The sequence below is a fragment of the Plecotus auritus genome (genome assembly GCF_963455305.1).
Source record: "Plecotus auritus genome assembly, chromosome: 12".
In the NCBI taxonomy this organism is placed as follows: domain Eukaryota; kingdom Metazoa; phylum Chordata; class Mammalia; order Chiroptera; family Vespertilionidae; genus Plecotus; species Plecotus auritus.
The window spans coordinates 8,846,184-8,857,154 of NC_137778.1; the positions used below are offsets into that span (position 1 = coordinate 8,846,184).

The window sequence follows — 10,971 nt, forward strand, 5'->3', positions numbered from 1 at the left end:
TATTGACCAAGTGCGAGAAAAGAAGGATGTTCCCCTTGGCCCCGAAGACCCCAAAGAAGAGGATGGCTCATTCGACTACAGGTGGGTGGTCTCCTTGGCTCCTGAAGGCACGCAGTGCCCCCTGTCAGGTGGCTGTCCTCGCTGCCCTGAGCAGGGCCCTCCCCTCAGCAGCGGGGCTTGGCTGACGGCCACTGGACTGAGGTCCTCCCCCATCGCCCATTGGGAGTTCACCCCTGTCCCCGGCAGCACCTGCTCATCCTGATTGTGCCGAACAAGGCTGCCCCCACACTGCCCGACACACGTGCACGGCCTCTTATCGGTCCGCTGCGCAGCTAAGATCGGTCAGGCTCTTCACACGTGTTCCCAGCTTTTCACTCTGAAAACAAGCCCTGGGTCCTCTGTGCTATGAAGTGAGCTGGGCTCTCGGCTTCCTCGCTGCCTACACCCCATTCCAACCCTGAAGACAATGCCCCGGGGAAGCTGGATTGTCCTAAAGGGTGGGCTAGGTGAGGGGTAAAGGGCACGGGTGGTAGTGGGGCGGGGTGTCCTAGGCCTTTTCCTCATGAACAATATCTCAGGGCTTGAGGCTGAAATAGGCCTTAGAGAAGCATCTGGCCCAGTGACTGCCCCAAATGAGAGGACTGGGGCGCAGTGCCCCGCTACTGCCGTTGTCCTACCCCACGCTCCCTCTCAGTCTGGACAGGCCTTCATGTCTGGCTTACAGAGTGGCAATCTGCCTGTTTTGACGGCGAGTGTATTTTGAGTTGAGGAACAATGTGTGGTGGGTCATTCCCAGACCAAGTGGGGCGGGAGGAAATGCTCTCATCAGAGCCCTCCTTCCCCACCCCAGCCAGTCACTCTCTGGGGCCAGGTCATCCCTGTCCTCCTCTGACCTCCTTATCCCTTCCTGGGCCTCCGCCACTCTGCCCATCAGCAGTCTGGCCAGCAGACCAGATCAATGGGCAGCAGAGTCACTGCCCACACTGGAGCCTGTCTGGCGGCTTAAGGACCACATCCATCCAACATCCCTGTAAGCCTCCCAAGGGGCAGGCAGGAGAGGCCCCTCCCGATGGTCCTCAGGACCCTGGTGGGGCCCAGCTCCTCCACAAGCTGTTCCCTGGTCATCAGTTCCCAAGGTTGTGGGGCTTCCTCTCCCCCAGACCCTCAGTGTAGCCACCGCGGAGGGGTGAGGCCCTCAGACACCGGACCAGGCAGCCTGTGCTGAGAGAAGCTGTTTGCACAGGCACCTCCCCCGCCCCCCACCGGGGGTGGAGTCTGCAGCATTCATCCCAGAGCTCCTACTGGGATGAGTCCAAGAGTCCTACACTGACGAAGGGCTGAAATGAATACATCAGAGGAAAAGACAAGTTTCTAGGCGCACAGGCCTGGGGCAAGGGGAGCACCTCTCGCTGGGGCTCCGTCTGCCTCCCCCTCCCTCGTCTACCTGCCCTTGAAGGGTTCTTGGAAGGTAGGCCGACAGGAGGCTAGAGCAGGGTCCCCCGTCATGCTGGCTTCTCTCATCTTCCCTTCGAGAGGGCTGTCCCTTCCAGACCTGCGTCCTCTTACCTGCCTCCCCCCCGGAGAGGGCATCCCTTTCCTGTCCAGTGCTCACATTTTCCTTCGGTGCCTGGAATTCCCTCGTCACAGACACAACCTCGTGTTTCTGCGGGTGGGGGAGGGAATGCATGTGAAAGATCCTGGCGGGCGGGGTAAGGGGCCTGGTAATTAGAATCTAGTTGCTAGATGGGATGCAACCCAATTTATGAATCGCTTAATAAAACCAATTTAGATCTTCAAATTTTTTAAAACTCTGCTAGGTCTCAAAAGATGAGCTCCACTTCCCGCACAAACCCCAGAGCCCCACTTCCCTCACTCGGGCCCTCTCCCGCAGCACGGCCTCAGAGAACACAGTGGGGCTATGAATGGGGCCTCGATCACTCCATCACTTGTAGCTTGTGGGGCGTGGGCTGATAGCCTTCCATCCGCTAATGCCCAGCACCTCCGCTTTCACTCGCGCCTTCCTGGCAGCTGCCTTCGCCCAGCACTGCTGTTAGAGGCCAGACCGCACTCCCCAGGATAATGGCCACTCCGCCTGTTTCCCACCCACCCAGGAAGGAGTGTTGAGTGTGGCCTGGGAACTGCGGAGGAGGGGACAGTGTGTGTCTGCTCAGAGCACCTGGCACCACTATGATCCCGCCTACCGGGACCCAGATCCTCATTGCTGGTCCCACTGCCTCCTGCCTGGGAGCTGGTTCCCCTCTGAAGCGCAGCCAGCAGCACCCAGCCACCCTCTGAACCTAAAGGGCAGTTTCCCAGCCGGGAGACCAGATGTGGTGCCTGAGCAGATGCTGGCCCATCGGGTGCCTCACCTGCTGGGGGACCACAGGCACAGTGGGCAGCTGTCACTCTCACCACCAGCCTCCCAGCCCTCCCTGCACAAGAGGGGCCTCAGGGAGCTACAGGATCCTTTGAGCGGTGTTTCTGGTCTCACCTGTTAATCTGCATGTCATGCCCTCTTTCACTTGCTAGCCTGAAGCAACAGCATCTGTTTGTAAATAAACCAGAGAGAGAGTGAGCTGAGAGAAACAACACCTGGGCTGAGAAGGGGAGGGGCAGGGCAGAGGTTTGTTTCTTTAAGGCCCAGACCCTGGCTTTCTGTCAAGGGCAGAGCCTTTCCGAAGTCACACATTAGCCCTAGCCGGTAGCTCAGTTGGTTGCAGTGGTTGGCAAACAGTGGCTTGTGAGCCGCGGTTTGCCGCTCTGTTGACTAATGAGTTTGCCGACCACTGTTAGAGCATCATCCTGATTCACCAAGATTGCGGGTTCCATCCCCAGTCAGGGCACATACAAGAGTCAGCCAATGAATGCATAAATAAGTGGAACAACAAACCTCTCTCTCTCTCCCCCCCTCATCAATGAATAAAAAAAGTTTAATAATAAAAAACGAGTCACAATTCACCAGGAGTTAAACTAGTCCAACCCCTCTCGATGGAGAGGCTAAGAGAAGGGCTCGCCCATCCTGACTCCCCATCCGCCTGCTCCCCCAGCAGTTGGCTCTGCCTCATCCAGGGTGACAATCCTCTGCCTGCTCCTCCCCATCCGCCTGCTCCCCCAGCAGTTGGCTCTGCCTCATCCAGGGTGACAATCCTCTGCCTGCTCCCCCCCATCCCAGAGCGTGGCCCAGCCCCATGGAGAGGACCCCAGACCAGGAGTCAAGTGTGGGCTCCTGTCCCAGCTCTGCACCAACTTCCCCCCTCACTTGGAGAAGCTGCTTGGCCTCCGGGCCATAGTTTCCCGTCTGTAACTGTCTGGACGGGGAGGGCCGGACTGGGTGGTCCCTGAGGACCGGTCCTCTCGGCGCCGTGTAGCCCATAGTGCCTGTGCGTGGCAAGAGGCCAGCCCTGCCCCGCCCCAGGGTGTGGCCGCACTGGGCTGGGCCAGCTCTGATTCCCTGTCTCTCTCCGGCCAGTGACGAGGACAACAAGCCCCTGCAGGGGAGCCAGACGTCGCTGGACGGCACCATCAAGCAGCAGGAGAGTGACGACAGCCTGGTGGACTATGGCGAGGGCGGCGAGGGCCAGTTCAATGAGGACGGCTCCTTCATCGGCCAGTACACGGTCAAAAAGGACAAGGAGGAGACCGAAGGCAACGAGAGCTCGGAGGCCACGTCGCCCGTCAACGCCATCTACTCTCTGGCCTAGCGGAGCCCAGGCACAGCCACTGCTTTCCAAGTGGGAGGAGAGGTGCGCGGGCGACAGAGCCACTGCTACCTTCGTGGACAAGGGTACAACGTGGGGGTGTGCCAAGCTGTGAGGACCACTGACCACCCAGCCAACCATAAGCCCCCTCCCAATGACCCACACACCAGGTGCCATCGGTGGGGGAGAGCTCAAGCCACAGCCGAGCTCAGCTGGAGGGCACCCGGGCCCCTTCTCGGCCTCACAGCCACCCTGAGCCTTCCCCCCCACACTGCCTGCCCTTGACCTCAGCATACACTCACCACACCCTGTCGGTTCTGGTACTCTTCATTGCCTTTATTTTGCTTTATGCATCTTCCCCTTCAGACCCAATGTCTCCACTTTCCTTCTGAAGTATCCCTGGGAAAAGAAAGAAGAGGTGGATTCTCTCCCCACCCCCGCCTCCAACCCCAAAAAAACTGCAACGATGGGTAAAAAAGCTTTGGTCCCTAAAGGACCATACAGAAAAGCCGCAGTATTCCAACCGCGCGGGGCCCGTGATTTCGAAGGATGCCTTTCTCGCCGTATGCCTCCCTGTGCCCGCGACCCATCGCCTCGGCCTTGTCAGTTGCTGAGCTGGGCTTGGCTCCTTTCCGGAAAAATGGCAGTATTTTTGGCAGGGAGAGGGCGGACGGGGCTTCTTGCCTGGCTCTGGCTCAGCTGGGAGGGAGGTGGGCTACCTCTTGCTCCTTCGTTACCCTGCCCGATCCTCCAGAGTGTCCGGGACAAGAGCTGCGCTGACTGATGGAGGCCTGTGAGGAGCAGGAGTGGGTGCTGATGGAAAGAACTTCAACTCCAGTGACCGGGGGCCTCAAGCAGCAGAAAATCAGGCTCCCGGTCCCTGGGGAGCTGTGCTCACCTCGAGAGAGGAGGAGAAGACTGGGTTTGGACTCCTTCCTCCCCATCGGGGACACCCAGGACTAGGCGTGAGGGCCACGCCCATTGTATCCCAGAGGAGAGGATGCCCCCCAGCTGGCCAGGGTCTGCACCTGCCCTCCAGGAGGTGGGGCCTTGTGGTGCAGAAGCTTGGCTGGTGTGTCTGGGGGTGTAAAGCACTGCTCCCCCTTCACCTCTGCCGGTGTCATCTCTTCGGTCAGTTCTCTATAACATTGCAACTGTGCAGATGGGGTGTCCTTCCCGTAGGGGGTTTCTCTATCGGCTCCCCGCGGGACAGCACCCGAGCCGTGCTGTGAAGCCTGGCTGGAGGACTCGGTGCACCTCTCTTCGTATGCCTTACGCAACTCTGCCGTGTCCCTGCAGTCCCGGGCACCAGCCCTCCCTGCAAGCCGCAAGCCTCCAGCAAGGTCTATCTCAAGGAGAACGGGCAGCCTATGCAAGCATCACAGCAGAACCAGAAACAACCACTTCACACATGCCCTGCGACCCGTGGCCCGGGGGAGACATCCTCAGACCTGCCTGCAGTGCTCCAAGACCGAAGGTCCTGCCTTCGTCCACCCCACTAACCTGCTCTTGAAACCAAAGGTACCTAGTTTCGGAGGAGAGAGAGCTTGAGCCTGAGAGGAATCTTTAGCTGTCGCTGCAGCTAGCGTCGGGTTCAGGAGGGGGACGCTGACCCTGAGATGGGCCACCCGCCACAGACACAGCCTCTGAGTTGAGCCTCCAGCTGCTGGACAGGGACCTGGGCAGGAACGGGGCTGTGTCCTGCAGACTTTATTGAAGCAGCATTTGCCACGTGTATAAGCCGCAAAGGTATTAGCTATGCCTGCATCACTTAGTGACCAGTCAGTGAAGGTCAAGCCCACAGATACACATACTCTGTCCGCAGGTAAGAAACCATAGCCCAGAGCTGAGCCAGTGGTTTGTTTGAACCTGGGAATCACGGGCAGGTTTGCTACCTAGAAGCCCAAGGGGCAGCTCTCCCATGGGGACGGGGACAGGGTGGATAGCAGGGGGCTGGGGAGTGAGCTCAGGGGACCCCTCCCCTGGCCTCCCTCTGACATCTGCCCAGACACAGCCAGGTACTCCTGCAGCCTGGACCCCGGGCCCCTGAAGGCAGTGCCAGGGAAGAGTGCCCGTGGCCTGAATGAAAGGACCAGCCTTTTCAGAAAATGCTGTCCGAGCAAGATCGTTTCTCAGGCCCTGCATCCATATTGCACCACACACACTGATGAACTTACTGCACCGGAAACAGTCTCTTAGGGCAGGCGGGACTGTGAGAAGTCATCGGGCCCATCCCCCTGCTTCTACAAAGTCTGCTGCACAGCTGGTGGCCAGGGAAGGGCCCCGCTACCACTGGGTCTTGGGGAGCAGTGGTTCCTCAGCCTGTCTTCACTCCTCGTTTACGCCCTGCTCAGCTCTGTACTACCCCTCGCCCACACCACCATGCCATCATGGCAGGCAAGAGCAAACCTGGGCCTGAAGAACCAAGTTTTCCCCACGCACAGGTGGCAGGTGCTTAGAGAGAGACGTGGGTCAGGGTCAGGGTCAAGGTTAGGGAGGCAGCCCTTCCAGGGAGAAGAAAGCCCATTTTTCATGGCACGGTGCCAGAATCCACCCAGCTCAGCAGGAGAAAAGTATTGTCCCCACTCCCTGCCAGCCAGGGCTCTCAAACAGTCACCCCAAAACACCCAACAACCATGCCGGGAGAGGGCAATACCATTGGTGCTTCGGCCTGTCTGGCGGGGGGGCCCGGAGTGGGGAGAAGTCTAGGTCATCTCACAGTGACTTATTATAAGTTTATTGCCTGTGCTGCGACGATCGCTCAGCATCTACTCTTTTATGTTTTTATTGATTTAGAGCGAGAGAGAGAGAGATCCATCAATCAGCTGCCTCCTGCACATCCCCCACGGGGGATCTAGCCTACAACCTGGGCATGTGCCCTGACCGGGAATCGAACCGGCAACTCTTGGTGCATGGGCCAACGCTCAACCAACTGAGCCACACTGGCATCTCCTCTTGAACATTGACTGTGAGCCGGGCTCTGAGCCGTGAATACCATGGTGGAGTCAGGTATGGCCCCTGCCTTCTCGGGGCTGCTGGCCAGTGTCCGGGACAGCTGCCCCCCACCTGGCCTAGCTTGGGACAGAATGGCATTGATTGGGAGCCCTCTGAGCGTGTGAGCTGCCAGTGGCCCAGGCTCAAAGGGAGACGCTTTAGAGAGAGACCTTGGTCTGCAAGGCTGGGCAAGACAGGGCATCCAGACCCCCAGGGGCACTGAGGAGCAGCCCGCCTCCTGAGCCTCTGCCCCTTGGGCAAGTGTATTTTGGTGCCTCGGTCTCCCCTAGTCAGTCCCCTGTTGAATACCTCTCCCTACAGAGGGGCATGGGCCCACCTGGGGAGCAAGGAGGCCAATGTCAGAGGAGCATCCCGCTGTAGCGCCAGCGGGCAGCTGCCCCCACCTTGCCTAGCTCCCGGAGAATGGGACCGGTTCTTTCTCGCCTTGCTTTTGAGGAGAGGGCTGAGTTTAAGCCTAAGGGAAAACCAGACTGGCTCCTTCCCTTGTTCACTGCCTTTGCCGGCAAGGTTGGAAGTATCGGGTCCACTCCCTTCCTGGCCAGGCCCAAGGTCCAGAGCAGGTTCCACCTGCCTGAGCGGCAGCCGGTGCCAATACTGCTCGCCCTGAGAGGGGTGTCAGCTGCCTGGCAAACAGTTTCATCGTTTCCCTGAGCAGTTGGCCTTAGCAAAGGGGTGGAAACAGACCCAGGAGTATCTATGGGCTTCCCAGCTAAGGGCCTGCTCCCCCATCCCCACCCAGCACCCTCACATGGGCTCACCCTCACATGGACACACGCGGCAGACGGAGGCCACACGGCGGGCAGCTCCTCGGGAAGAACGATGCAGATTATGACATCGTCTCGAAGAGGCTGGGTCCACACCCAAGCCCGCGTGAGATGAGATGTGAAGGGCTGTGTGGGGTGCAGTGTGCGATTTGGGGCAGAAGAAAGGCTGCCCAGCCCGGGCCCCCTCTGGGCCACCACAGAGGGCAGAACCAAGCGAGAACAAGTCTGATGCAAAGGAGAGTGAGCCTGCCCCAGGCACAGCGCAGGCAGTGGCCCTTTAAGGCGCCGGGAGCCCTTTGCAAGGTCAGAGCCAAGTCACAGAGCTTCGTGAGTGACTGACGGGGGTGGGGGGGACTTGCCCTGCCGTGGCCTGTCTTTGCGACGCTGCTTCCCTCACACTGAAGAGGTGAGGTTCCTTGGGCTCTCAGTCAGCAGGGGCTGGTGCCAGGGAACCACTTCTCGGGGCGAGGGTGGCAAGTGCCCGCAGTATAGGCACAGAGCACTCCCCACTCATGACACCGTGATCACGAATCGGGGGGGCCCTGCCAAACCAAAAAGGTCCACTAGAAAGAAAACGCCCCACAGACCCTGGCTGAGCTTTGCGCTGTGATTTAGGAGTAGCGTGAAGGAGGTGTCTGGGTTTTGTGTGGGGTTTTTTTAATCAGAGTCAAACAAGTGAAACAGAGTTTGAAATGACAGGAGACTCGGGGTTCTGGGCAGAGCCCAGCTCCTGGGCCACCCGCAGCCTGAGTAGGACCTCCCTTCCCTCCCCTCGTCAGCAGGCTTCTCTGAGACAGGGTTGGCGGCGGATCCGAGGGAGAGGCCACCCTCCAGGGAAGCCACAGCCCCCACCAACCAGTGTCTCAAGACACACCCCAAACCAGTGCTCCTCCGTCAGTGAATTAGTATTAAATGGTGTGTCGAAATAAGGGTGGACGGGAAATAGGTGCAGCGGCATCCAGCGCAGGATGGGGCTCAGATCTCAGAGGGTGAAGGCATCGGAGCTGATCTCATTGAAATGACTCATCGTACAGACAAGGACACGAACATCCGGGGAGGTGAAGGGGTTTGCCCAGGACCATACAGCCAGTAATCAAGGGGAGGTTAGGGCTTGAGCTCGGGCCCTCGAACTCCCTGTCCAGTGTTCTTGCATCTCCCCCCAGCTGCCTCCTTGGTGTTACTTAGCTCCGCCCTGCTAGTCACCCTCTGTACCCCTTTCCTGTTCTCCCACATCCCCCACAGTGAAAGACACAAAGGATTTTTCTGAGTCCACGACCAGTCAGTGTGAGCCAGCCTGTGGTGCTGAGGGCAGACCCAGGCCAGGGGAAGGGTGACGAGGTGACTGGCGTTTGTCACTGTGAAGCCCAGACTTGCCTCTTGCTCGTAGCGCATCGACCCCCAGCACGCTGTGTCCCTCGGAAGCGAGGGTGTCAAGGGCTCTGTCCACCCCGCCCTTGGCCTCGAGGTGCCACGGGGCAGCAGGGCCCTGGGAAGCTCTGGCACCCTGAGACTGGCTGGGCTGCAGCACATGTGAAGACTTCAGCGAAGCAATAAACACAAAAATCTGGGAAAAGAAATCCAGGATTTTGTGCACTCTCTTTTCTCCCCCCAAAAATGATGCCGATCAGATGACCCTGCCCCACTCTTTTTTTTTTTTCTGATCCTCAAATGCAACATCTCCAGTCAGTGTTGTCCCTCCACCCGGCTTCCAGCTCTTTGCCAACTTCACACCCCTCTGAGCTGAGCATCAGTCGCCAGGGATGTGGCCGCCTTCTGTCCTGGTCCCACCTCCCACCCGCGCTGGACCATCCCAGTTTGTTCCTTTCAGCGGGAAAACGTTTCCCCACTGTCTCCATCCCTTCTCACCTGCCCACGCCCACCAATTGTCTGGTCTTTGTTTCCATGGGTTAAATATTTCACTCGCCATGCAGACCTTGATTTAACCCCTCTCACATCCTGTTCTTTCCTTTTTGTGAGTTACTTTGCATTAACCAACTCTGTCAGCGACAGATGCGACTGAGGGTGTCACGCACGACCTTCAGCAGGGAAGACGTCTGGGCCATGGAGGACCATCTAATACACGGACTTATAAACTGACTGCATGAGCAACGAAAAGGCCAAATTATCAGAATTTTTTTTGAATCACTGTAAAAAAACTGATTTCTTTTGTATAGAGAACACTAAACATATAATAAAAGTTGTTCAAAATGGACCCTGGCCATGTGTTCGTTTTCCTTAACGGGTGGGAGAGAGATGTCAGGGGGTTAATAATAGGAACAGATCAAAGGGTTCTTCGTGGGCCCGAGACAGCATGCACTTTTGGAATTCTGTGATCCCAGCCCCATCTTGAACTTGGTCTTACCCAAGAACATTGGCGCAGTCTGTTTTAAGCAGAGTGATTGAATGTGTCCGGCATGGAGACACGGATTCCATGCTCAGGCACCATGGAGAAGGCGCTGTGCAGGGGGCTGGAGGAGAGAAACGCGCACAGCCGCTCCTCCCCCTGCACCCCTGCCCTCAGAGGAGAGAACACCAGCATATGCCCTGCACTGTGCCTGGCACAGAGGACATTGAATATCGCTGAGTAATTAAAACTGCTTAACCAGTTAACTGCCACGCGTCCAAAACGGAAACCATCCCCACAGGCCACGATATTTTGAATTTCATTTTAAAAATCAATTTGCAATGAATATTATAAAAATAAATATGTTAGCCGAAGCCGGTTTGGCTCAGTGGATAGAGCATCGGCCTGTGGACTGAAGGGTCCCGGGTTCGATTCCGGTCAAGGGCACGTGCCTTGGTTGCGGGCACATCCCCAGTGGGAGGTGTGCAGGAGGCAGCTGATTGATGTTTCTCTCTCATCGATGTTTCTAGCTCTCTATCCCTCTCCTCTCTCTTTCTCTCTAAAAAATTAATAAAATATATTTTTAAAAAATAATAAAATAAATATGTTACTCACAATTCGGGTGTTCTTGGATATTTTCAGCTGAAAATTCTCACGAAAAGTGAGTTTAGAGTTGGTCAGGGCTGCCACTTAGGGAAAACATTTTTTTTTAAAATAGATGCACGTCGCGTGTGGGGAAGGTCCTTCGCTTGCGTCTACAGACGTTCATGGCGTACAATAGCTTGAAACAGGCCAACCCCCTCTCAATCGCCTCAAAGGAATCTCAATCAACAAGCAAACGGAAAAGGGGGAAAGAGGCTGGTGGCTGAGGGGCCCTGCTCGCCTTTCTCTACGTCTCCGCTTTGAAGGTTGGGAGCCTGTAGTGTGCTAATTCTCACTGAGGATGCATGGTGAGGGGCCCCAGACAATGTGACTGCCTCCCTGTCCTCAGAGAGATGGGGGGCTTGCGAGTGGTTAGGGCTGGGAGGTGCTTCTGCTCAGGTGGAAAGATGATTGTTTATAGGCAGTATTGGGGAGGAAGGGGCAAAAAGGTTTCCCTGAAAATGCAGACCCAAGCCTCTTGGATAAAAGACTGCCAAGTAACCATCCA

General features: G+C 57.3%; 1 protein-coding gene across 25 annotated transcripts in view; it reads left to right on the forward strand.

Annotated features, from left to right (window-relative positions):
- Positions 1 to 9,689, forward strand: part of NFASC (neurofascin) — a 180,592-nt gene extending 170,903 nt beyond the window's left edge. For 24 of the 25 annotated variants that reach the window (XM_080648729.1, XM_080648759.1, XM_080648735.1 and 21 more), the window contains 2 exons: positions 12 to 81; positions 3,470 to 9,689. In XM_080648729.1, the coding sequence (XP_080504855.1) occupies positions 12 to 81; positions 3,470 to 3,701 (302 nt within the window). In that variant the 3' untranslated portion in view covers positions 3,702 to 9,689. The remainder of the gene's footprint in view (positions 1 to 11; positions 82 to 3,469) is intronic. The other variant, XM_080648756.1, reaches the window with a different exon arrangement.
- Positions 9,690 to 10,971: the final 1,282 nt, after the last annotated feature.